Source organism: Rattus rattus, chromosome 2 (assembly GCF_011064425.1).
Source record: "Rattus rattus isolate New Zealand chromosome 2, Rrattus_CSIRO_v1, whole genome shotgun sequence".
Taxonomy (NCBI): domain Eukaryota; kingdom Metazoa; phylum Chordata; class Mammalia; order Rodentia; family Muridae; genus Rattus; species Rattus rattus.
The window spans coordinates 168,662,317-168,687,224 of record NC_046155.1 but is presented as its reverse complement, the minus strand read 5'-3'; the positions used below and the strand labels follow the sequence as shown (position 1 = coordinate 168,687,224).

The 24,908-nt window shown below is 51.7% G+C and overlaps 1 protein-coding gene across 1 annotated transcript; it reads left to right on the top strand.

Moving 5' to 3' along the window:
• The first annotated feature begins 226 nt into the window (after positions 1 to 226).
• On the top strand, positions 227 to 24,908 carry Numbl (NUMB like endocytic adaptor protein). Its single transcript, XM_032894125.1, has 10 exons — positions 227 to 410; positions 3,612 to 3,696; positions 6,339 to 6,478; positions 8,464 to 8,538; positions 8,630 to 8,704; positions 10,588 to 10,728; positions 16,268 to 16,457; positions 18,720 to 19,025; positions 21,739 to 21,861; positions 23,463 to 24,908. The coding sequence occupies exons 1-10, from the start codon at positions 387 to 389 to the stop codon at positions 24,140 to 24,142; spliced, it is 1,839 nt and encodes a 612-aa protein (XP_032750016.1). The 5' UTR covers positions 227 to 386; the 3' UTR covers positions 24,143 to 24,908.

Sequence of the window (24,908 nt, the reverse complement as noted above, 5' to 3'; positions counted from 1 at the left end):
AACCACAGAGGCACTCCTCTAGGGATGCGTGCAGGTTCCCGCAAGGCCAGGCCAAGGGGCGGGGCAGGTCGGTCTTTGCTCGGGAGGAGACCGGGTAGTGTTTGTGTGGGCGTGGTCTTCGGGAGGGCGGGGTTACATTTTGCATATACAGCAGGCGGCGGGCCAATGGGCGGGGTCGGGGCGGGGCGCCGAGGGAGGGATGCTCCCCCGCCCCCGGAACGGAATCCTCCCGGGAGCCGAGCTGGCTCGCGCGCTTGCATCCCGCACCAGCCGTCGGCCCCGGGCCCGGCCCGCGTCAGATCGAGCCGCCGCCACCACAGCAGCAGCAGCACTCGGGTAGCCGGGCCCAACCGGGGCCGCGGGAGGCGGGGGCGCCCGGGCCCTGGATGTCCCGCAGCGCGGCGGCCAGCGTGAGAAGGGCGGGCTCGGGGGGCTCGGGCCGGGGGCGGCGCCGCTGCTGATGTGGCGGAGGGTGGGAGGCGGCAGCAGCGCCCGGATGGAGAGAAGATGCCAAGGCTGGAGAGGGTGGTCCTGGGTGGGGGTCCGGGAACAGGTTCGCGTCAATCCCAAACCTGCCAGACTGGGGTCTGGTCCAGCACAGGCCATCTCTGCGAAGGCCCTGAAAATAGGAATCCTGGAATACAGATTCCCCCCAAATCAAGGACAGGGCTACATAAATTCTAGGTACAACTCCCTGGGCAAGGTTTGGCGTTGAGGGTCCGGGACACAGTCCCCTTTATCAAGCTAAGGCCTTAACTGAGCCGATTCCAGACAAAATCAGTACTCTTCCCTGACAGAGGGTTTCTGTGAGCACAACACCCCCTTGGGCGATGTCTTGAAGATGAGGTCCCTGGATAGAGCTGCGAAGGCTAACGCTCTGGGGGATGGGGGGGGCGGTTTCCAAGTACTGTCTACTCCCAGGGGTCCTGGATCCAGCCTGTCCCCCCAAGCCCTTGGGCGGTGTCCCAGGCAAATCCCCTTCTCAGAACAAGGTCCCTGTGTCTGAAACTCCACCCCAGCGTGAATAAAATAAGGAGAATTTCAGGCATTCCCCTACCCCCACCTCCACCCCATGCTTAGTCAGGGGTCTCAAGACATTGGTCTCCTAGGCCACCCCTTTTGTCCCTAGGGCTGCTCAGTGTCTAAGAGGCCCCACCCGGAGACAATGCTCAGCTTTCCCTTGCCCCCCAGACTCCAGGATTCAGCCTGGGCTGGGGGCGGCTCCCCAGAGACGGGTGGAAACCTGTCTGCAGCCTCTGTGGTGACCAGCGGCTTTGTGTGTGGTTGGTGTGTGTGTGTGAGTGTGTGTGTGTGCAAGGGTTGGGGATGTGGCTAGAAGTGTGACCTGGTGTTTGTGTGACTGTAGCTGTGTGTGTGCTTGCATTACAACTGGCAAGGATGAGGTATCCTGCGTTGTCTGCCTGCATGCTTGTGGTTGGATGTGGTGGTGTTTGGTGTGTGTGTGTGTGTGTGTGTGTGTGTGTGTGTGTGTGACCGTGGATATGATGGCAGCCCTTCACTGTGCAGGCTCCTGTACTTTTTAGACTGTGTTTAGATAGATACATATGTCTTTTGTGAGACCCTGTGTGTATGTATGGTCTTGGTATGTGTCGACATCTGTGTTGGGTTTGAGGTTGGTCTTATGTGTAGCCGACTGAAGATGTGAGTGGAACTGTGACTGTGTGTAAGTAGAACTGTGCCTGTGACTCTGGCCATGTGTGACACAATGTTGTGCTTATGTCTGATTTTGTACTGCGTTCGGTGCAACTCGGTGTGCGACTGCCATTGTATTTGAAGTCACATTGTGTCTATGGGACCGGGTCTATGGGATGGCTGTGTGTATGATGGTGGTCGGGTGTCCTTCGCCATGTCTGTGTATGTGACTGGGGTTGCATAAGTGACTGTCCACCTAGCTGTGTGACACTGAGTGTGCATGACAGCCTCGTGTGTGTGATTTGAGTTGCGAATTTGACTTCTTATCTGAAACTCTTGTCCATTGCAAAAGGTTAATTGTGTGAAGCTCAAGTTATGGATGTTGCCTGTGTGCACTGAGTGTGTATGGGACCAGCTTGTGTTTCTTCTGTGTGTACATGTGACCCACTTGTCTGTTACCCTGGGTGACTCCATGCTGGAGCCCTGGACTGTAAAAGTGTGTGCGTGTATGTATGCGTCTGTGATTTGGTGATGTCATGACTGTGCACATGGCGGTGTCTGGGACCATGTTTTCCTCGATAAATGCTATGATGCTATAAATGCTGTGTCTGGGCCATTCCATCTATGTGTACACCCAACTGCGTACTTGCGGTGTGGGGAACTGAACCATGTGTTTTAAGTGTCTATGTGAGATTCTGAGCATTAGTGGGGCTGTGACTTTGTAGATCTGTCCACGTGTGGTAGTGATTGATTATACGTGGCCACATTCTCGTCTACGTGACACGAATCCTCATGGAGACTGTTTCTCTGTGATAGGGTGACGTGGTAGTGCTGTGTGTGGGACACCAACATGACAGATGGCCGGGCACCGTGGGCACTGACGCTGAGTGACTGCATACACAACTGTTTCTGGAATGTATGTGGCTGTCCGAGGGCAGCCCTCCTTCCTCCTCCCCTCCTCTCTTTGGCTGCTTCTGTGCTATGTCTGTAACGTTCAGACGGTGACCATTAGCATCTGTACTATGTGGCTGTGTATAGAGACTGGTGTAGACACAGCATGGTTGTCACAGAGGACTCTGCCATGGCTATAACAACCAAATAGTGTGTCACTATATTATGTGTGACTCGGAATGTGTGGCGTCAGAAAAGGTGTGTTGGTGTGCCTGCTGTGGTCTGAGGTTGAATGGTCCCTGTGCAGCTACCACTGTGTGTGCTGGGATGGGAGGGGGAGGTTATTAAGACCAGGTAGGCATGGGGCCCTATGCAGATGAGATTGTGTCACTGTGTGACCGAATGCTTATGGGTGACCAAATAGATGGCCACTCAGGATGTGTTTCTCGGGGTGGCTGTCTGAGGAGACACAGCTGCCATGAAGTACATGAAGTATAGCTGAACAGGTATAACCCCGGGGTGTGTGGTGCGTGGCCCAAGTCGTCGTACGTAGCTAAGAGAATGAGTGGACAGTATCAGCTGTTGGTAGGAGTAGGTGTGGATGGCGGGCTGAGGCGCACTGCAAGCGTGTGGACAAATGACCGCTGTAGAACTATGTATGTCAGTGAACACGAACTCGAGGAGGCCAAATGGTTCGTGGCAGTTGTACCTTGTGAGCTGAGGTACATAGCTCTTATGATGTCTGTGTGGTAAAGTGTGCTGAACTGTGACTAAGGGCCAAGAAGTTGGATGTCGGGTGTGTATGGCCATATGTTTGTGTATAATCCTGGACTAGAGGGCAAAGACACTCACTTCACATCATCGCCTTGGGTGTTGAGGGCCCCTGATCAGTGTCCCCCAACACACCTACTCCTTCCTGGGCACTTAAAACCAGGTGGCTGGTCTCCCTAGTAACAGTTGCTATGACTACCGGGTTTCCTACTAGGGAGCCTGAGATGGAGGGGGCTGAAGAGGGGACCAAATCCCCCGCCCCAACAAACTTCTCATTGTCTCACTCCCTTGAGCAGGGCGGACCCAGGAGACCTGATCAGCATTTGCCCCCAGCCCCCTGTGGGGCCTCGGGGCCCCCTGAAACCTTCAGGACGGAGTCAGGTGAGTGGCCAGCTTGACAAAGGACAGGGGGCATTGTACATGGATCGTGGTCATTACCGGTATGACCGGAGGAGCTGCCAAGCACTGCCACACAGGCTTTCTCCCATACTTGGTGACTGTCAAAGCCCCCTCAGTCACAGTCACATTCTAAACTCTCACCTACAAACACCGACAGCCTCCCCGACAACAGTGATTGCGTACAGGTCAAACTCTTGCAGATACACACACGCAGAGCCTCATGTATCCGTGGATTTGCACATACAGATGCTCTTCACACACTTGTCAAAATGCACTGTCAAGTGCTCCCAGATGCGCTAAGTGGCCACTTATTCACACTCATACAGAGACACATGCTCACGTGGACATATCTAGAGACCCTCCCAGATTCACGCAGGCAACCACCGGCACTGAGTCTACGCCCATTCTTAGATACGCACTCCAGAGATGTGCGTGACCGGATATGATGGCACAGCCCTGCAAACCTAGCGCTTGGGAGGCTGAGGCATGAGACCCGCCTCTAAAGCTGTGAAATGTTGGTGCTTGCCAGTAATCCCAACAGCCAGGAGGCAGAGGTAGGCACCGCTCTCCTGAGTTTGTTATCAGCCTGGTCTCCATCGTGACTTCTAAGCCAGCCATCGTACATGGTAAGATGCTGTTTTGAAATAGAAGAGGAGGAAGAGGAGGAAGAAGAATAAGAAGTTACCACCCACTATGCGTGGACTCACGGGGTCAGACAGCAGTGCCTCCCTTTTCCCAGGCTGGCTTCGAACTGTTACCGAGGATGGCCTTGAACCGATACTCTTGCCTCCACCTCTCCCGAGTGCTCGAACGGCAGGCACGCACCGCCATGCCTTGTTTACGCAGGGCTGGAGGTAGAGCTCAGAGCTTACTGCATGTTAGGCACACACTTTGCCACCAGAGCTGTGACTTCAGTCCTGACAGCCACACTTTGGTAGACAGCCTCACCGACAGCACCTGAGAACCCCAAAAAGCTACCCTCTTGCATACAGCTGACAAACAGTGCTCAGCACTCGCACAGACAGCAGCCGCTCACTCGGTCAGAAGCCACACTGATGACTGTGCTCGGTCCAGCTAACACCCTCATGGTCGCAGCATTGCTTGGCAGACATACTCCCAGCCCAGAGAATGACCTGGGATAGCCCTGCCTTTGGTTTTGAATGAGTGAGTTTACTAAATATACAGTGAGGCTAGGGAGTGGTGGCACACGCCTTTGATCCCGGTACTTGGGGGGCAGAAGCAGGCAGATCTCTGAGTTCAAGGCCAGCCTGGTCTACAGAGTGAGTTCCAGGACAGCCAGGGCTACACAGGGAAACCCTATTTTGAAAAACCAAAAAAAAAAAAAAAAAAAAAAGGGGGGGGGGGAGGGTGCAGGAGAGATGGCTCGAAGGTTAAGAGCACTGAATGTTCTTCCAGAGGTCCTGAGTTCAATTCCCAGCAACCACATGGTGGCTCACAACCATCTGTAATGGGATCTGATGCCCTCTTCTGGTGTGACTGAAGACAGCTACAGTGTACTCACATACATGAAATAAAGACTTAGAAAGAAAGAAAAAACAACCATATATCCACATATATATGATATATATATCACACATACATACATACATACATACATACATACATACATACATACAGATCTAAAGAGTAAAATAACCAGCAGGCTCAACTGAGAAAGCAAAAGTCACCCACACAGAGGCTCATTAACGGCTGCCCTCTTGGACATAGGCACCATCTTACAATTATGTCCTAGACAACAGCCATAAAGGACAATAGTTACACCTTCTCTGTGGAAAACAGCCATAGATGCAGCTCTGCAGTCTATCCAAGGCAGCAGGCACGGAAATACGCTCGTAGGCAGAACAAGACAGAGACACAGCACGCACTAGTGCATACGCACGGCCACTCAGACACATAGCGTGCACCACTGCATACTCACGGCCACTCACACATGAATGCCCTTCAGCAGAAATCTGCACGGATTTGTATCACAGACAACAACCGCAGCGCACGAAGGACATGAGCGATGATTCCCATAAGCGTTCTTTATACAGCTCCCCGCCATACACACACCACCCCTGAGGCCTTGCTTCATCTGTACGGAGCAGTCAGAGGCCTGCACATATGTTACACTCTCTCTGCCTCTGTCTCCCTCCCTCCCTCCCTCCCTCTCTTCTTGGAGTTGGTCGCTTGCATGCTAGGCAAGCGCACTACCACCTAGCCACATGTCCTTACCTCTGAATACTTTCTTCCCTGACCCTCATACCCACAACACCCATGACTTTATGACCCTTGACCCCTACGTCCTTAAACTCCACTTTCGTGAAATCTCCTCCTTTGGATCTTTGCCATTCTTCCCAGTCAAACCCTGGACGGCTAAAACCCCTAAAGCCCATGACTGACGATTCCTGCTAACCTGCCCCCGTCTCCGTGCCCCTTGGCCACATGATTCTGATGCTCTGAATGCACAACTCTGGACCACTACATAACCAATATCCACTGACTGGAGCTACTCACCCCAATACCTGTTCCTCTAGCAAGTCCTCAGTGCTATCACCTCATCCACCCACCCCCATACCTTCTGACCTCCATCTTTGATCCATACCCCTATCCTATGTCACTAGACGGGGCGGGCACCATGAACAAGTTACGGCAGAGTCTGCGGCGGAGGAAGCCAGCCTATGTGCCTGAGGCGTCACGCCCACACCAGTGGCAGGCAGATGAGGATGCGGTGCGGAAGGGCACATGCAGCTTCCCCGTTAGGGTGAGTGCACCGGGTGGGTGGGAAACTGCATCACCTGCTTTGTACCTACCTGTGTGCCTGCTGGTCCTGGGGCGCCGCGCAGAAGCATTCTCAGATCTGTACTGTGGGGCTGTGTGAGCTGTGTGTGCTGTGATCTCCAGACCTCCCATCGTTGGTACTAAGCACACTTCCGTGGTGACATGGTAGAGCATGCCCTACTCACTTTCGTGGAATCGGAACTCGAGGCCCCGCATGCAGGGGAGCACATTAGCCACAGAGCTACACTCCCCACCCCACAGCCCTCCTTTTTCTATTTGAGGCTCTGGATCATTAAGCTGTCCAGGATGGCCCTGAACTTACTCTGTAGCTCAGGAGGGCCTGAACTCAAACTCCTCCCGTGCTGTTCAGCACTCCTAACTGGTGTTGTATACCAGAAAGATATTTCTTGGGAGATAATCTTGAGGGGTGAAGAGCAGTCACCCAGTTCTTCAGGGGTTCACAGATAACCTGCACTAGAAGTCCTAAAACATTGTCAGTGTTTGCAATTGCAGTAGGCATTCTGGTTGACAACATGTCTGCTCTCCCAGGGGAGACAATTGGATTCTGGGCCTGACGTGTGGGCTTCAACCCTTCTCATCTTGGACACTAAGGCTAGGGTCCTCAACCTGATTTTTGTGAGGGGTTCATGTGTCAGGGACTGGTAGGTAGTGCTGATGAGAGTACGCAAAGTGCCAGTTAATAAGAGGCCATCTGTTGGGCTGGAGAGACGGCTCAGTGGTTAAGAGCACCAACTGCTCTTCCAGAGGTCCTGAGTTCAAATTCCCAGCAACCACATGGTGGCTCACAACCATCTGTGATGGGATCCGATGCCCTCTTTTGGTGTGTCTGAAGACAGCTGTACTCATATAGAATAAATAAATCCTTATTTATTTATTCTATATGGCATCTGTTAAGTGGGAAGGTCTTATCACTTTTGTACAGCAAGTCTGGGGGATTAGGCTTAGTAGGACACACTTGCCTAGAATCTCTGAGTGAAGGGCTGGGGGCGTGGCTCAGTGGTAGAGCCCCTGTCTAGAATCCCCCAGTGAGGGGCTGGGGGCAGGGCTCAGTGGTAGAGCCACTGCCTAGAATCCCCCAGTGAGGGGCTGGGGGCAGGGCTCAGTGGTAGAGCCACTGCCTAGAATCCCCCAGTGAGGGGCTGGGGGCGGGGCTCAGTGGTAGAGCCACTGCCTAGAATCCCCCAATGAGGGGCTGGGGTCGTGGCTCAGTGGTAGAGCCCCTGCGTAGAATCTCCCACGGAAGGCTGAGGATATGGCTTGTTGGTAGAATGCTTGCTTATCTAATATGTGTAAGGCTTTGGGTTCCATCCCTAGTATGAGGAGGGGCGGGTATGAGGAAAAACCAGCAAAGTTAAAATTGCAACTCTGGGCAATGGACAGGGCTTAGTCTCACTGGAAATTCTGGAGAGAGTCATTACACCTGCACACTGATTTTCTCTCTCTCTCTCTCTCTCTCTCTCTCTCTCTCTCTCTCTCTCTCTCTCTGTGTGTGTGTGTGTATGAGTGTGTGTGTGTGTGTGTATGAGTGTGTGTGTGTGTTCATATGTGCACAATAGGGATTAAGCCTTGTGCATACTAGGTGAGCAGTCACCACTGAGCTACACTTCCAGTACTGGCCTGTGATCTTGTGAGCTGCTGTCAGAGTAGGTTAGAACAGCCTTGTGGCCTGTACCACGTGTGCAGGGACACAGACATACTGGCCCTCAGAAGGCCAGGAGCGGTGTGTGAAGGCCTAGCAATCAGGCGGGACACAGATCCCTGTATGTTTTTCTCAGCTGTGTGTCTGGACTAGGAATGGAGCTCCTCCCTTGTGGATGGGAGGTGCAGAGAGAATGAGTGAATACATCTGACTGGCTGAGAACGGAGGCCCCAGGTATGGGCTGCTGAGTGACGCCAGCAACGACTGATCACTCTGTGTCTCCCATTCCTTCCCTTCCTCCACCCAAGTACCTGGGCCACGTGGAAGTGGAGGAGTCCCGGGGGATGCACGTTTGTGAAGACGCAGTGAAGAAGCTGAAGGCGGTGAGTGAGGGGCTGGATCCGGGGAGTGGGCAAGGGCGGTTTGAAAGAGCCGGTCCTGATCAGGCCCCCCTGTTCCCTGCCCCCATCCCAGATGGGCCGGAAGTCCGTGAAGTCTGTCCTGTGGGTGTCGGCTGATGGGCTCCGAGTGGTGGATGACAAGACCAAGGTAGGAGGCCTGTATGTGGGGTGGAGGGAGGCTTCCCACCTGCTACCAGCCATGGGATGCTCCTCCCAAGGGGGCCCTCGAGACTCGGCCATGTGTGCCTGCATCGGCCTGGCTGGCTGCACAGTCCTAATTCAGGAACGAGGGCTGTGGTTATTTGCAAGCTGCTTCAGAGAGTGGGTGGGATGAGTGCGCGAACTGGAGCAGCCACCTCAGCGCCAATCCCAGCCACCCCCTCACCAACTGGGAAACCCTGGGCACAAGATTTAACCCCTCTGGGCTCCTGTTGCCTCATCTTAAAAAAAAAAAAAAAAAAAAGGACCCTATCATCAAATCAGAAAGTCTGTGGTATGAACTGTTTAAAATAGGCCAGCAAGGATTGTGCAGTGGTTAAAGCAGGCATGAGGAAGCGAGCTCAGAGTCCCAGAAACTCACATCAGTGAGCTCTGGGTGTGATTGAGAGACCCTGTCTCAATGATTGAGATGGAAGAGTGCCTGAGGGTGATTACCAGGTTCAACCTTGACCCTCCGTACGCGTGCACACACACATGTACCCGGATGCACAGTTGAAAAGGGGAGAAGAAACACACATCTCTGCTAGGAGCTGGCGTGTGGTAGTACATATGTGTGATTCTAGCCCTAGGGAGGTTGAGGCAGGAGGATTCCAAGTCCAAAGCTGGTCTGGGCTTCATGCTGACCAAAAGAAAAGGAAAAAGGCTTGGCGTACTAACAAATAACAAATGTGGCTTGTTAGATATTTTGGGGTTTTTGTTTTATTGAGACAAGGTCTGGCATAGCCCTGGTTGGCTTCAAACTCCTTATTTTGCCAGAGATGGTCTTGAACTTAGGTCCTCTTGCCTATACTTTCCAAGTGCTGGGGTCGGGGCATTTCCCTCCCCACGCCTGGTTCATGCAGTGTTGATACAGCAGAGCGTTTCATATAGGCAAGCATTTCACTAGGCAAGTACTTTACCTCTCGAACACATCTGTTACAGGTAGGGTTTTCCTGCCGTGCAGAGACACCATGACCAACTCTTATAAAGGACACCATTTCATTGGGACTGGCTTACAGTTCAGAGGTTCAGTCCATTGTCATCGTGGCAGGAAGCACGGCTGCATGGAGGCAGGTGTGGTGCTAGAGGACCTGAGAGTTCTACATCTTGACCTGAAAGCAGCAGAAGGAGACTGTGTTCCTCACTGATGTAGCTTGAGCATAGCCCATACCTGGGGCCACCTCAAATCCTGCTTCCACAGTGATACACTTCCTCCAACAAGGCCACACCTCCTGGTAGTGCCACTCCCATAGGCCAGGCTTTCAAACACAGGAGTCTAAGGGGGCCATTCCTATTCAAACCACCGACCACAACATCCTCAGCCCTGTTTTGTGTTTAGACAAGGTCACTGGGACCCAGGGTCTGGGTCTTTTTCTAATGCAGGGGAGGGAGGCCACTAGTAGCAGGGCCTATCACTGACAGGCCTGGGTATCTGTTTGTTCCCTTTGCCTTCCCTGGCTCTAGACACTTACAGATTCACCTTCCAGGCGTTGCCCAGTACACGCTGTGGGTGTTCAGTTTCCTTTGCACAGGTCATCCTTCCTCCCTTCTTACCTAGTTAATTCTTCCTGCAGAAATCCCTCGGCTAGGTGAATAAGTGCCTCTTCCTGGCCCCTGCAAGCCATTGAGTCTTTTTCCTTTTAGCCTGGCTGTACCTCTGGGCTATGTCCTCCATCTCACATGGCTCCAAGGGACTGAATCATGACCCTGGGGCAGACTGGCCTTTGGCTATCTCCGTGACATCTGGGTCCACATTTGACTCTGGATGAGGTCATGTCTTGACTGCAGACAGGAGAGATGGTTTTCACTGCCTGTGTCCTCAACCCTTCCTAGGACCTGCTGGTAGACCAGACCATCGAGAAGGTGTCCTTCTGTGCTCCTGACCGCAACCTGGACAAGGCTTTCTCCTACATATGCCGTGACGGCACCACACGCCGCTGGATCTGCCACTGCTTCCTGGCCCTCAAGGACTCTGTGAGTACTCCAAACAGCTGGGGTTCTTGCCCTCATCAGCATGCCCTGGGGGACAAGTCCTGGGCCTCTCTGTACCTGGTCTTCTCATCTTACCTTTGTTTGGGTCTCATTGCTGGGAAGAGACACCATGACCAAGGCAACTCTTTTTTTTTTTTTAAAGATTTATTTATTTATTTATTATATATAAGTACACTGTCACTGTCTTCAGACACACCAGAAAAGGACATCAGACCTCATTACAGATGGTTGTGAGCCACCATGTGTTTGCTGGGATTTGAACTCAGGTCCTCTGGAAGAACAGTCAGTGCTCTTAACCACTGAGCCATCTCTCCAGCCCCAACCAAGGCAACTCTTATAAAGGACAACATTTAATGAGGGATGGCTTACTGTTTCAGAGGTTCAGTCCATTATCATCATGGTGGGAAGCATGCAGCTACAATGTAGGCAGACATGGTGCTGGAGGAGATAGGAGTTCTACATCTTGATCTGAAGGCAGCCAGAAAACTGTCTTCTGCAGTCAGTCAGGAGGGGCCTCCCATCCACACTGGGTGAAGCTTAAGCACAGGATCTCAGAGCCCACCCCACAGTGACACACTTCCTCCAACAAGGCCTTACCTCCTAATAGTGCCACTTCCCATGGGCCAAGCTTACTCAAACCACAACACACCTCAAGAAGGGAGTGTCTGCAGGTTATGCTGGTACCTTTAATGCCAGCACTCTGGAGGCTGAGACAGATGGATCTCTATGAGTTTGAAGCCAGCCTGGGATCTACACAGTGAGCTCCAAGCTATCCAAAACTGCACAGTGAAACCTTGCCCTAAAAGACAACAGCTAGGTGGAAGTGGCACACACACACACACACACACACACACACACACCTGTCTCTTATACACATCTAGATGTGTATAAGAGACACCTGTAATCCCAGCACTTGGGCAGAGCAGATCTTCAGTTCAAGGACAGCCTGGTCTACAGAGCGAGTTCCAGGACAGCAAGGGCTACATAGAGAAACCCTGTTGAGAGAGAGAGAGAGAGAGAGAGAGAGAGAGAGGAAGAGGAAGAGGAGGAGGAGGAGGAAGAAGAAGAAGAAGAAGAAGAAGAAGAAGAAGAAGAAGAACAACAACAACAAAGAACAAGAACAAGAACAAGAAGAACAAGAAGAAGAAGAAGAAGAACAAGAAGAACAAGAAGAAGAACAAGAAGAACAAGAACAAGAAGAGGAGGAGGAGGAGGAGGAGGAGGAGGAGGGAGGAGGAGGAGGAGGAGGAGGAGGAGGAGAGGACGACAAAGACAAGACAAGACAAAAACCACAGAAGGAAATTGATTCATCTCTGCTGAGAGTTCTGGGATGTGAGTAGCTCAGTACAGGCACATCAAACACCAAGAAAAAAATATCCGTTCTCATCACTCTCTTATCAGAATTTATAGTGTATGTGCACTCGTATGTGCACTTACAGGCCTAATTGTGTGTATGTACACCATGTGCCTGCAGATACCTGTAGAGGCCAGAAGAGGGCGTCAGATCCCTAGGCCTGGAGCCACTGACAGTTGAGAGCTGCTGATGGGAACTGAACCTAGGTCCTGAGCAAGAGCAGACAGTGCTCTTAACCACTGAGCCATCTCACTAGCCCTTGCCCTCAAACTTTTGGTCCTCTTGTGTGTGTGTGCTAAAATTTAGGATTACAGAAGGCATTCATCCCCAAGCTTGCAGAGCCACAAGCCTGTGCATCAGCCCTCGCTGTGGGTGTTTTAAGAATTTGAGGAAAGGGGTTGGGGATTTGGCTCAGTGGTAGAGCGCTTGCCTAGCAAGCGCAAGGCCCTGGGTTCGGTCCCCAGCTCTGAAAAAAAGAAAAGAAAAAAAAAAAAGAATTTGAGGAAAGTCTAGCTGTCCTGGTTCCAGGGTCTCTCATTCCATTATGCCGCATAGGTATTTATACATCGGGAGATTGGCTGGGTCAGTGTCACCCCCATCCAGGCTATCAGAGCACCTCTCCATAAATCTTTCAAGCATGGATGTCAGAGGAGACCTGAAGGCTCTCAAGCAAGAAAACGAGGGTGGAGGGAAAGGACTGGACACGAGTGTGCTGTGTGGCCATTTGGACGTGGTCTTGACATTGGCCTTTTCCGGCATCGTCTTGATATCACCTAACCTGGCCCTCGTGGAACTGTGTGCCCAGTGAGCCTCAGAGATCTTTCAGGTGAAGGGGGCGGACACAGCCTCCACTTCTGACGAGGGACTGAGAAGTTCTGGAAGAGCACGAGGGTGAGAGATCCGCTGTAGCTATTTTTGGGAACTATGCTGACTGCCTGTGGTTGGTGGTGCAGATTCAGTGTCCAGCCACCTGGCTGTGTGGGATGTTGGGCACAGCGACATCTCTACTCCGGGGGTAGCTGCAGTGGCTTCTTCTGGGTTCATTGTGGTCACACACAGCCAAGTTCTCAACATGGCCACTCAGTCCCCTCCTCTGAGTGCGGCCACATGAAATACATTTTCTTTCTGCTTGCCACTTAATTTGACTCTTTTCGTTGGCTTGAGGACAGGCAGCCGGACCTCATCTGGGGCACAGGTTGTGGCCTTCAGTTTTGATAACGTTCCTCTGTTCTCTTCCTCATTTCCTTGATTCGGGGGTCTCTCACTGAACCAGAAGTTTGCTGATTGGCTAGGCTGGCTGCCAAGCAAGTTTTCAGAACCCACCTGTCTCCGCCCCTCAGTGGCCCTCAGTGTTGTGATTATAGGAGCCAGGCCTGGCTTTTACGTGGGTACTAGGATTCAAACTCAGGCCATCTGTATCTGTAGAACATGCCCCACTTGCTTCTGAGGTTGGTTTTTTTTTTCTTTTGTAAATTTATTTTTATTTTATGTATATGGCTATTTTTGCCTGCCTGCACATCTGTGCCACATGTGCATTGCAGTGCCTGCAGAGTCCAGAAGAGGGCACCAGATCTCCTGGAACTGAAGTTTAGACAGTTGTGAGCTGTCTTGTGGGTGCCAGGAATGGAACCCAGGTCCTCTGGAAGATCAGCCGCTCTTAACCACTGAGCCATCCCTCCAGCCCTGCTTTTGAGGGGTTTTGTTTTGTTTTTGATGGAATTCTACCTGTTAGCAGGAAATACATTTATCTGTACAAGCGTCAGTCCCGTGGTAGTAATCGTCATGGTGCAGTGTATAAAGGGTCAGTTGGGCTCCGGCCGTATGCTAAGTACCAAGGCTTGGGTAGAGTTTATGTAGCTGATCTGTCTGCATTCCCAAAGTCTTCCACTACCCACTCGGTGACAAGCTTAGAGTCCACACCTGAGATTTACCACCGTGTCAAAAAGAACCTTTATTCTTTGCACAGCCTCACGCTTTCTTGCCAGCTGCCTTTAGAGCAGGCTCTTTCTGGGCTGCAGGCTCCTGGCCTGGTCCTGTCGCCTTCTTCAATGGGACCTTAGCTCTAGTAGCCACTGCTGAGGCTGCTACTGCAATGGCAGCCTTTTCAACAGCTGTGTTTTTGGGAGAGGTTTTCAGGAGAGCAGCTCTTTGAAGTTTCTTCACTTCAGTCTTGATTGTTCCGTCCCTCATTTTCTTTGCCTTCGTGACTCTGAAGCTATCAAAGTCTGTCATCTTGGTTTTCCTTTCTCTGGCATCAATTTTCTTGGCCCATCGCGTGGCTGCCCATTTTGCATTGATACCTGCCTTCTCCCAAGCCTTTCGTCCATGCTTCTGGCGGGCACTGTGTGGGAACCTGAGGATGAAGTCAGGGGGCTGCATGCATTTGGAAGGGATGGCCCGTCTCCTCACCTGGGTGCAGGGTCTGTCCACTAAAGCCCTGTGCTGATCAATAACATCTACAACGGCGACCAGCTTTTCAGCATGGGGCCCAAAGGAGACGCAGGCCACTCGGCCAACCTCCACGGAACGCCTGAACACCATGTTGGTGGGACTCAGCAAGAAGCCTGCTTTTGAGTTTTAAAGAGAGTCTCATGTAGCCCAGGCTGGCCTCAAATGCTCTACGTAGCTGAAGATAGCCTTGCACAGATGCTGGGATTTCAGGCATAAAGCACCAGATACAGCAGATTTTTAAAATATTAATAATGAAATTCTTAGAACTTCTTCAGCTTAACTTTTTAAGTTTTTTTTAAAAAGTCAAACATATAAAATTGGCCCCTTTGAATTGCACAGTGAGACTGAGAATGGTTCAGGAGACTCGGGACTATAAAACCACCCTGAGCTACATAGTGACTTCCAGGCCACTCTGGGCTAACTATTAAGACCCTGTCTTTCTATTATATATGAAGATATATAGGTAGATTTATATAGAGATAAAGATACAAATGTAGATATGTAGATATAGACAGAGTCTTTTTTTTTTTTCTTTTTTTCGGAGCTGGGGACCGAACCCAGGGCCTTGCGCTTCCTAGGCAAGCGCTCTACCACTGAGCTAAATCCCCAACCCGACAGAGTCTATATGTAGATAGATTTTGAGTTTTGTTTTTTGTTTGCTCGTTGGTTTAGACAGGGTCTCATTCCATAGACCAGGCTGGCCTTAACCTCACAGAGATCCTCCTGCCTCTGCCTCCCAAATGCTGAGATTGAAGGCACGCACCACACCTGGCAGCTTATCTTCAAGATTGGCCTGGCTACTCTAGATCCGTCAGAATTCCGTGTGAATTTCCAAATCAGCCTTTCCATTTCTGTAAAGACACCATTGGGCTCTGTTTTATCTTTTATTGGATTTTTTATTTACATTTCAAATGTTATCTGCTTTCCTGGTTTCCCCTCCAGAAACACACCCATCCCGTCCATCCCCTCCCCCCTGCCTCCAGGAGGGTGCTCCCCACCCACCCACCCACCCACTCCCTCCCACCTCCCCGCCCTGGCATTCCCTACACTGGGCCATGGAGCCTTCACAGGACCAAGGCTTCTCCTCCTACTGATGTCCGACAAGGCCATCTTCTGCGACATACGTAGCTGGAGCCATGGGTCGCTCCATGTGTACTCACTACTGGGTTTTGACAGATTTTATTAGTTGCAGCTTACTCTGGGGAATGTTATTGTCTTGCCCACATTAAGTCTCCTGGTCTAGGAACACAGGATATCGTACTGGAGGCAGTTTTTAGTTTCTTTTTAGCTGTGTTTTGTATTTCCCGCATTTCCCGCATAGGTACGTTGTACCTCTGTGGTTATATTTGTGGTGTGTGTGTGTGTGTGTGTGTGTGTGTGTGTGTGTGTGTGTGTACAAATGCTTGTAGAGGCTAAGGGTCACACTTTATACTTTAGTTTGGTTTTATTTCTTTTGGGGGAAGGGGATTGGTTTTTGTTTTGTTTTGTTTGTTGAGACAGAGGCTCACCATGTAGCCCAGGCTCTCCTGGAACTAGCTATGTAGACCAGGCTGACCTCAAACTCACAGAGATCTGCCTGCCTCTGCCTCTCAGGGATTCAGCTGGGGTCCCCTGGCTGTAGACATCCAACCTGCAGGGGGTGGACATTCCCACCCCACCCCACCCCACCCCACCCATGTCTGGGCAACATTTCTAACCAGGCCACCTCTCCTGCAGGGTGAGAGGCTGAGCCACGCTGTGGGCTGCGCGTTCGCTGCCTGCCTGGAGAGGAAGCAGCGACGGGAGAAAGAGTGCGGAGTCACCGCCGCCTTCGATGCCAGTCGCACCAGCTTTGCCCGCGAGGGCTCCTTCCGCCTGTCCGGTGGCGGGCGGCCTGCGGAGCGCGAGGCTGGGGACAAGAAGAAAGGTGGGTGCTGTGCGCCAGCAGGGGGCGCAGATGCGCATTTAGGGTTCCCTGCAGAGGAGCAGTAGTTAGGGCGGCAGTGGCCAAGGTTGGTAACATTTGCAGAGCAAATCTCAATTTTAGGAATTCTTGGGACGACATTCTGCGGGTAGATGGAGGTGGGGGGGTGCGCGGGGAGTGCTCACCATAGCACATGTCGTCTAAGTCAGGGCGTCAATGAAGCAGCTCTAGGGTCTCTTTGGAGCCTCTGTCTCTCGGACCCAGGTTCAATTTCCAACGTACACATATGGGCTCACAAGTATTTCTATCTCCAGTCCCAGGGTGTCCAGTACCTTCCAGGACACTGCACACACATGGTGCACATAAAATAAAATAACAATAAAGATTAAAAAAAGTTATAACCCTTTAAAAAGGCATGAAGGCTGTTACCAGATGCCACAACTGTTGCAGTATGCCTCTTTATTTACGAAGGGAACTGTATGCAAAAGCGGTTCTGATTTCCAGGGACTCAGCACTGTAAAAAGCACTTCACTGTTTGCACAGCCAGAAGGAGGTTTACAGTGAGGTCTCCCTTGCTAACTCTCACGATCATGGCGTTACCAGGTAGCTCCTGGCCTGAGGCCCATCTTTCATGATTAGCCCACCTAGCCTGGCTCAGAGCCTGTCACACACAGAGCTGCTTATCTGAAACACCGAACTCAATTCTGCCTTCACTGACCTTTCAGGGAGGCCTTGGGGAGGTAGCCCAGGGACACAGGAGCCCAGAGAGGGCAGGGGACTTGGAAGTAGCAGAACACTGAGATGGGAAGGAGGTATTTCCTGTTTCCTGTCCCAAGATGCCACCATAGCTCCAGGCTAGGCCTTTTACCTCATGAAGATGAATAGAAGCTCCAGAGTAACTGGGGTACCCAGGCTGCAGTTGTGGCGAGGCTCAGGTTTGAAGGCAGGCAGTGTGTATTTGTGGGAGGAAAGGGACCTGCTCTTGAAGAGCCTACATTTTGAAGTGTAGAGTTCCCAAGGTTTGGCAGAGGGCAGGGAGCAATCCCAGGGTGGTGAGAACCCAGGCTGAGGGGTTAGAACGGACTGGAAAGATTTGGAAAGGATAAAGTGAGCCAAGCCAAGTCTAGCGTCACCAGTCAAAGCCGGCAGAAGAGGGGAAGGGCAGGCTGTCTCCAAGATGACGTCAATAAGTCCCCTCAGCTTTCCTATCTGTAAAATGGTGGCAGTCTTGACCACGTGAATGGCTGTGTGATGGGATGAGCTAATGCTTGCACACCTCCTGGGCCTTGTCATGTAGATGTTCATGTGCCAAGTGAATGTAAATTATTAGGAAAGGAGAGAGTGGCCACGGGGGAATGAGAGCAGCCGAGGGAGATGGAGGGTCAGGCAGAGGATGATACCTCAGTGGACTCCTGAGAAAGTGGTCTTGGCTTGGTGGGAATCATGAACTTTTCAGGGTCGTGACCATCCTGTTTTGAGGACAGGATGTGTGGGGTGACAAGGTAACACTGGGGTGTGACTAAGAGGGCCAGGTGGGGCCGAATTGTAGTTCAGTGGTGGGGTACTTCCGTAGGATCCCCCAGTGAGGGGCTGGGGGTGTGGCTCAGTGGTAGAGCCCTGCCTAGAGTCCCCCAGTGAGGGGCTGGGGGCATGGCTCAGTGGTAGAGCCCCTGCCTAGAATCCCCCAGTGAGGGGCTGGGGGCGTGGCTCAGTGGTAGAGCCCCTGCCTAGAATCCCCCAGTGAGGGGCTGGGGCTAGGGCTCAGTGTTATAATACTTTCTTAGCCAGGTACTGGTGGTGCACTCTAATCCCAGCAGAGGCAGAAGCAGGGGGATCTCTGAGTTCAAGGCTGTCCAGGTCTACAGGGTGAGTTCCAGGACAGCCAGGCCTGCACAGAGAAACCCTGTCCCAGTAGGAGTTAGGGGAGAAAGTAAAAGCAAGGAGCGTGGGGTTGGGGATTTAGCTCAGTGGTAGAGCGCTTGCCTAGGAAGCGCAAGGCCCTGGGTTCTGTCCCCAGCTCAAAAAAAAAAAAAAAAGAAAAGAAACAAAAAAAAACAAAAAACAAAAACAAAAACAAAAAGCAAAGAGCGTTCTTAGAGTCCACCAGTCTGGGTCTTAGCTGTAGCTTAGCATAGACTGCTCAGCTAGTAAACACAATGATACCCAATGGGTTCCATCCCCAGCACTATATACCACAAGGCCTGTTGGGCCTGGTTTCGATGCCTTAATTAAGGAAGTTAGCAAATGTGTCCCTTGTGTCTTTAGCAGAAGCAGCAGCTGCTCCTGCTGTGGCTCCTGGCCCTGCCCAGCCTGGGCACGTTTCTCCGACACCGGCCACTACATCCCCTGGCGAGAAGGGAGAGGCGGGTACCCCAGTGGCTGCAGGCACCACTGCTGCTGCCATTCCCCGGCGCCATGCACCTCTGGAACAGCTGGTTCGCCAAGGCTCCTTTCGTGGGTTTCCTGCCCTCAGCCAGAAGAACTCACCTTTCAAACGTCAGCTGAGCCTACGGTTGAATGAGCTGCCATCCACACTGCAGCGCCGTACAGACTTCCAGGTGAAGGGCACAGGTGAGCCCTGGGGAGCATCAAAATCAATCAGCACTATCTGATAGGGGCTAGGGATTGAGGAGGGATGTGGTATACACTGTGATGGATTAGTACTGTCTGCTGGGGGCAAAGGGTTAAACGTGGAACCATCTGATCATTAACAGTGTCGGCCATGAACAAAAAAATAGAAGAGCGCTAGCACAAATCATGATTGGTAAGTCATGTCTGCCCTGGGTAAAGGATAGAAATGTAGTACAGTCGAGATCAGCTAATAATGTCTGCTGTTATTAAGGGAAGCAGGAGAGGTGGCACAGGTTTTAACTGCTTTGGGCAGGCAAGTCTACCATGGGCAAGGGAAAGATGGCTCAGCGGTTAAGAGCACAGGGCACTCTTCCAGAGGTCCTGAGTTCAAATGTCAGCAACCACAGGGTGGCTCACACCCTCTGTAATGTGATCTGGTGCCCTCTTCTGGCATGTAGGTGTACATGCAGATATATAAATATATAATAATAATAATAAGTAATAAATAAATAATAATAAATAATAAATATATAATATAAATAAATAAATATATAATATAAATAAATCTTTTTAAAAAAAGAGGTGGGGTTGGGGATTTAGCTCAGTGGTAGAGCGCTTGCCTAGGAAGCGCAAGGCCCTAGGTTCGGTCCCCAGCTCCAAAAAAAAGAACCAAAAAAAATAAATAAATAAAAAATAAATAAATAAATAAATAAATGAGGTGGGGAGGCAACATGGATGTAATTTTGGGGGGGGATGAAAGCACCATCATTTAGTGATCCTTCCAAACATTTGGTCGATAGATCTATAACATGTATCAAATGAATGTTAAAAGGATCGCTCTGGCTCAGGAAAAGAGAGGATTGGAATAGATTAACAATGTCTGCCTTGGTCAGGGAGAGTAGAGGGATAGCATACGTTGTAATATCCTGATTTGTGCTATGAACAGAGAGGCCCTAAGGAGTCAGGTAGTGGGCTACACAATTCATTAGCAAATTTGCCATGGGCCAAGCAGAAAAGAAAGCTACAATATGTTCTGTTCTGTGTTTGCCTAAAAGAGCCTTCCAGAATTTGAACAATGGAATTGCAAGATCTGCCCAAGTAATGGGCACAGTAAGCAAAGAGCACACTGGAGGTGGGATGGTGGGGAGCATTATGTTTGATTATTGATGTCTGTCATGGGCCAGGGAAAGAAAAGAGGTGTTCTTTGCTGTAATCTAAAAGCAATATCTGAGTGAAGTATGCTGGGACAGTATTCCAGCACTCCAAAGGCGGAAGGGTCATGATTTCAAGGCCAGCCTGAGCTACCTAGCAAGATCATGTCTGTGAAAGAAATGTGTGCTGTGGGCCAGGGAGATGAAAGACTTGGTACAATGCCATGCTGTTGCCTTAGGGAAGCAGACAAGAGGGCTGTGCAAAGGTCTTGAAAGCCATGAGTCTGACCCTTGCCACTAATCCCACATGCCACCTGTGGGACGGCTGTGGAGATGGGTGTGTGTGTGTGTGTGTGTGTGTGTGTGTGTGTGTGTGTGTGTGAGTGCTGACTCATTTCCATCGGGTTGAGAGCGGATGACAGTGCATGCTGAGAATGACTCGTGTCCCATGTCCTTGGCTGTCACACACCTGCACATTTGCTGTCCACACACAACCTGACATCAGACACACACACAGTTGTCATGCATGTGCTTGAGATGGTTTCCCAAGCTCAGTTTGGAGCCGTACAGTCCTGTGGCCGGCTGCACACTCTCACTTGAGAATGAATGGCCGCACAGAAGATTCACATGCTGCCATGCACGACACAGACACCGGAAGTCACAAGCTCAGTCGCATTTGCGCAGAACTCACGCGCACTCTGACGTCTCACCAGAGTATGCACTCGGAAGTCACGTGCCCAGATTTCCACACTTAAAATGCCACACTCTCACCTTCACAAAAGCCCAGAACCCTGCTCCGTGCAGATTCACACAAACACACATCTGCATAGCCTAGGTAGACGCTCAAGGGCCCCCACACTCCTGAACCTGCACGTGTTCATGTAATTGTCGTAGACATTGATCAAGAAGCTACACAGGCCACCACGTGGGTCCCCACTTCACATGCACCTGTGCCCTCGAAGACACGACAGAGGTCTGTTGCACATCATACATGTCGGTCTGTGGCTGACTTGCATGGCGTCTTTGTTCCTCCAAGACTCCTGAGACCACCATGCCTGTTCTAGGTCTCCTGCCTTGGGGGCATAATTTCATCCCCACCGTGATGGTGCATGTGTTAGGCCGGGCCAGGTGAGGCGGCCAGGGGCCCATTCCTCCACCACATAGCAGGATCTATCCCCAGCCAGTGAGCATCAGCGCGGCCAGAATCCATTCCTTGGGTTCAAGCCCCTGCCGTACGTGTGGCAGAGTGCACTATTTAATTAATGCACATTGTCAATAGTTTCCAGAGTCTCTCCAGCTTGGAGTCGCTTAGATCCTGAGATCCTGGTTTGGGATTCCCATGACCATCAGTTACCAGATGCCACATACTGGCTTTTACCGTTTCACCGCACTGTCACACACATCCCTGTGCACAGTTATTTTAGTGACTGTGGTCGCCTGGTGACCTACATACCTCTAGAAGAGAAGGAGTCTAGGTCACACGGGTGTCCTTGAGAGCCGGAGTAAAGGTGGGGTTGTGGCAAAGCCTGTTTGCTCACCTCTACTGTTCTGTGACCCCACAGTGCCTGAGATGGAGCCTCCTGGTACCAGTGACAGTGACGGCATCAGTGCCCTGTGCACACAAATCAGCTCGTCTTTCGCCAGTGCCGGAGCACCAGCGCCAGGGCCACCGTCTGCCACAACAGGTAAGCCCCGCCCACAGTCCTCTCCCCCACCCCGAGCAGTCACTCTCCAGCTCTCTTGCATTCCTTTGCCTGTGAACAGCCATCTTGGAAATCCTAGGGATCTGGGATGTCCCAGGGTTTGCCCTTTGAACCTTTGACCTGTGGATTGTGTCAGAGCTGTGGGACGGCTACAGAACCACTACTGCCTTGGGACTGTGGGATCTATGTAGAATTAGAAATCCTCTTAAAGTTTGTCGTAGATCCACAAGTCACTTTAGAATGACAGACTTAGAGCTGTGGGACCATCCCGGAGTGAAGATCAACCCAGACACCCAGTGTTGTCTCCTGCTGTCAGATCATTTTAGAGCCAAGGGATGGCCTCAGAGCTACAAGACCATTGAACGGCAGCAGGTCACCTGAGAGCCATGGATTTCCCCAACCACTGGAGTTTCTCAAAATCTTAAACATTAAATATGTGACCCCCCCCGGAGAGGTGGCTCAGCGGTTAAGAGCACTGACTGCTCTTACAGAGGTCATGAGTTCAAATCCCAGCAACCACATGGTGGCTCACAACCACCTGTAATGAGATCTGATGCCCTCTTCTGGTGTGTCTGAAGACAGCGACAGTTTACTTATATACATAAAATAAATAATTCTTTTTTAGGTTCTTTTTTTTTTTTTTTCGGAGCTGGGGACCGAACCCAGGGCCTTGCGCTTCCTAGGCAAGCGCTCTACCCCTGAGCTAAATCTCCAACCCTAATTCTTTTTTAAAAAGAAAGCAACCCCAGAACCTTAGCAAAGTACAAACTTGAGGCAGTAGGATCTTCCTGCGTTAGTGCAGTCTGAGGAATTCATGTGCTGTCACAGAGTCTCAGCCTCTGAAAATAATACTAGAAACACTAGAACGGAGGCTGAAGAAATGGCTTGGCAGCTAAGTGCACTGCCTACTCTTCCAGAGGACCTGGGTTCAAGTCCCAGCACCCACATGGCAGCTCATAACTGTCTTTAACTTTAGTTCCAGGTCATCCAACACCGGGACATACATGCAGGCAAAAATCCCAGTGCATATAAAATATAAATAAGTAGGTTCTTTTGAAAAGAAATACTGGAATGAAGGTGGCATTTAGAATGTTTAACATCGGACACAGCACTGCCCAGTGAAGGGCAGAGGGCTGTGTGGGCGTCAAGCATTGACCCGGTTACACATTTTCACCAAGGGCTGTCGAGACTCAGAACTGCACGGTGTCCCCGCTGCAAACCTGTTATGAGTTCAGTCCTGCCCAAGGACAGGACAGCGGGTGAGGGCTTGGATTCAGAGACTGTCCTCGTAGACCCTGGGCTCGGATTCCCATGCCGCCCTGACTCCTAGCCTGAGATTCTTTTTTTTTTTTTTTTTTTAAATTATGTATACATCATACAGCTTTCTGCCTGCATGTATGCAACTACAGGCCAGAAGAGGGCACCAGACCTGATTATAGGTGGTTGTAGGCACAATGTGGTTGCTGGGAATTGAACTCAGGACCTCTGGAAGAGCAGACAGTGCTCTTAACCTCTGAGCCATCTCTCCAGCCCCTAGCCTGAGATTCTTTATGGCAACCTGTGACCTTCATTCCCCTTTCCAGGGACGTCTGCCTGGGGTGAGCCCTCTGTACCTGCTGCAACGGCCTTCCAGCCCGGGCACAAGCGGACACCGTCGGAGGCTGAGCGATGGTTGGAGGAAGTGTCCCAGGTGGCTAAGGCCCAACAGCAGCAGCAGCAGCAGCAGCAGCAGCAGCAGCAGCAGCAGCAACAACAGCAACAACAGCAACAAGCCACCTCCGTGCCACCAATGCCCACCATGGCCCCCCCCCTTCAACCCTTCTCCGCCCCAGTGGGGCCCTTTGACACTGCAGCTGCCCAGGTGGCTGTGTTCCTGCCACCCACACACATGCAGCCTCCGTTTGTGCCCGCCTACCCAGGCCTGGGTTACCCACCCATGCCCCGGGTGCCTGTGGTGGGCATCACACCTTCACAGATGGTGGCCAACGCCTTCTGCTCAGCTGCTCAGCTCCAGCCCCAACCTGCCACACTGCTTGGAAAAGCCGGGGCCTTCCCCCCACCTACCGCGCCCAGTGCCCCTGGGGGCCAGGCCCGTCCACGCCCTAACGGGGCTCCCTGGCCCCCAGAGCCAGCGCCTGCCCCTGCCCCTGAGTTGGACCCCTTTGAGGCCCAGTGGGCAGCTTTAGAAGGCAAGCCCGCTGTGGAGAAACCCTCCAACCCCTTCTCTGGTGACTTGCAGAAGACCTTCGAGATTGAACTGTAGCCCAAATTGCCCTGCCCCCCACTCCATCAGACCCAGGTGTACCACACTCAGGAGGGGAGGCCCAGCCTCTTCCCTGGTGTTGCTCCCTGAGCTGCGCCCCTCAACTCTCCCTCTAAGCCCTTCTCTCCACCAACCCTCACAAACCACTACACAAACCAATATTGTGATGCCTAGATTTTGCCAAGATGGAATTCAGGGATGGACCCAGCCTGGCTAAGGGAACCATTTCACTGCCGGACTTAGGCTGGCGATGCCCCTTCTCCAGCCCTAGTCACGGAATGCCCTCTGTTCAAGCTACTTTCCCCAGTTTCTGTTGTGCCCTTCCACTTTCCAGTGTTGGGCAGGATGGAGGAGGGATGCCCGCTTAGGGGCACTCCTGGGCCCACTTCGAGCCGGGCTCATCCTCTCTCTCTCCTTGCCCCGTACACACAGCACAAGCTAAGGGCTTCCATTTTGCCCACGCTGTGTTCACTGCCAATGCTGTGCTTGCCCTGCCCCCTCCCCCACTCGGGGGCGAGTCTTCCGGAGGGTCAAGGTCTCACGGGGTGGGGCCCGATTGGGGGCCCAGGAGAGGGGGAGGGGGGAAGGATGAAGACGCTCTGTTACCTCATGTCGGTGCCCGCTGGGGAGGGGTCCCAGGAGAAGAAGAAGGGCGTTGCCTGGCGGGTACTTTTCTATCTTTTATTTCCAGATTTTTTTTGTATCTAAACTTGCAGATTTGTATTATACAAGGACAGCCAATAAAGGAAGACTATAATGGTGGCCA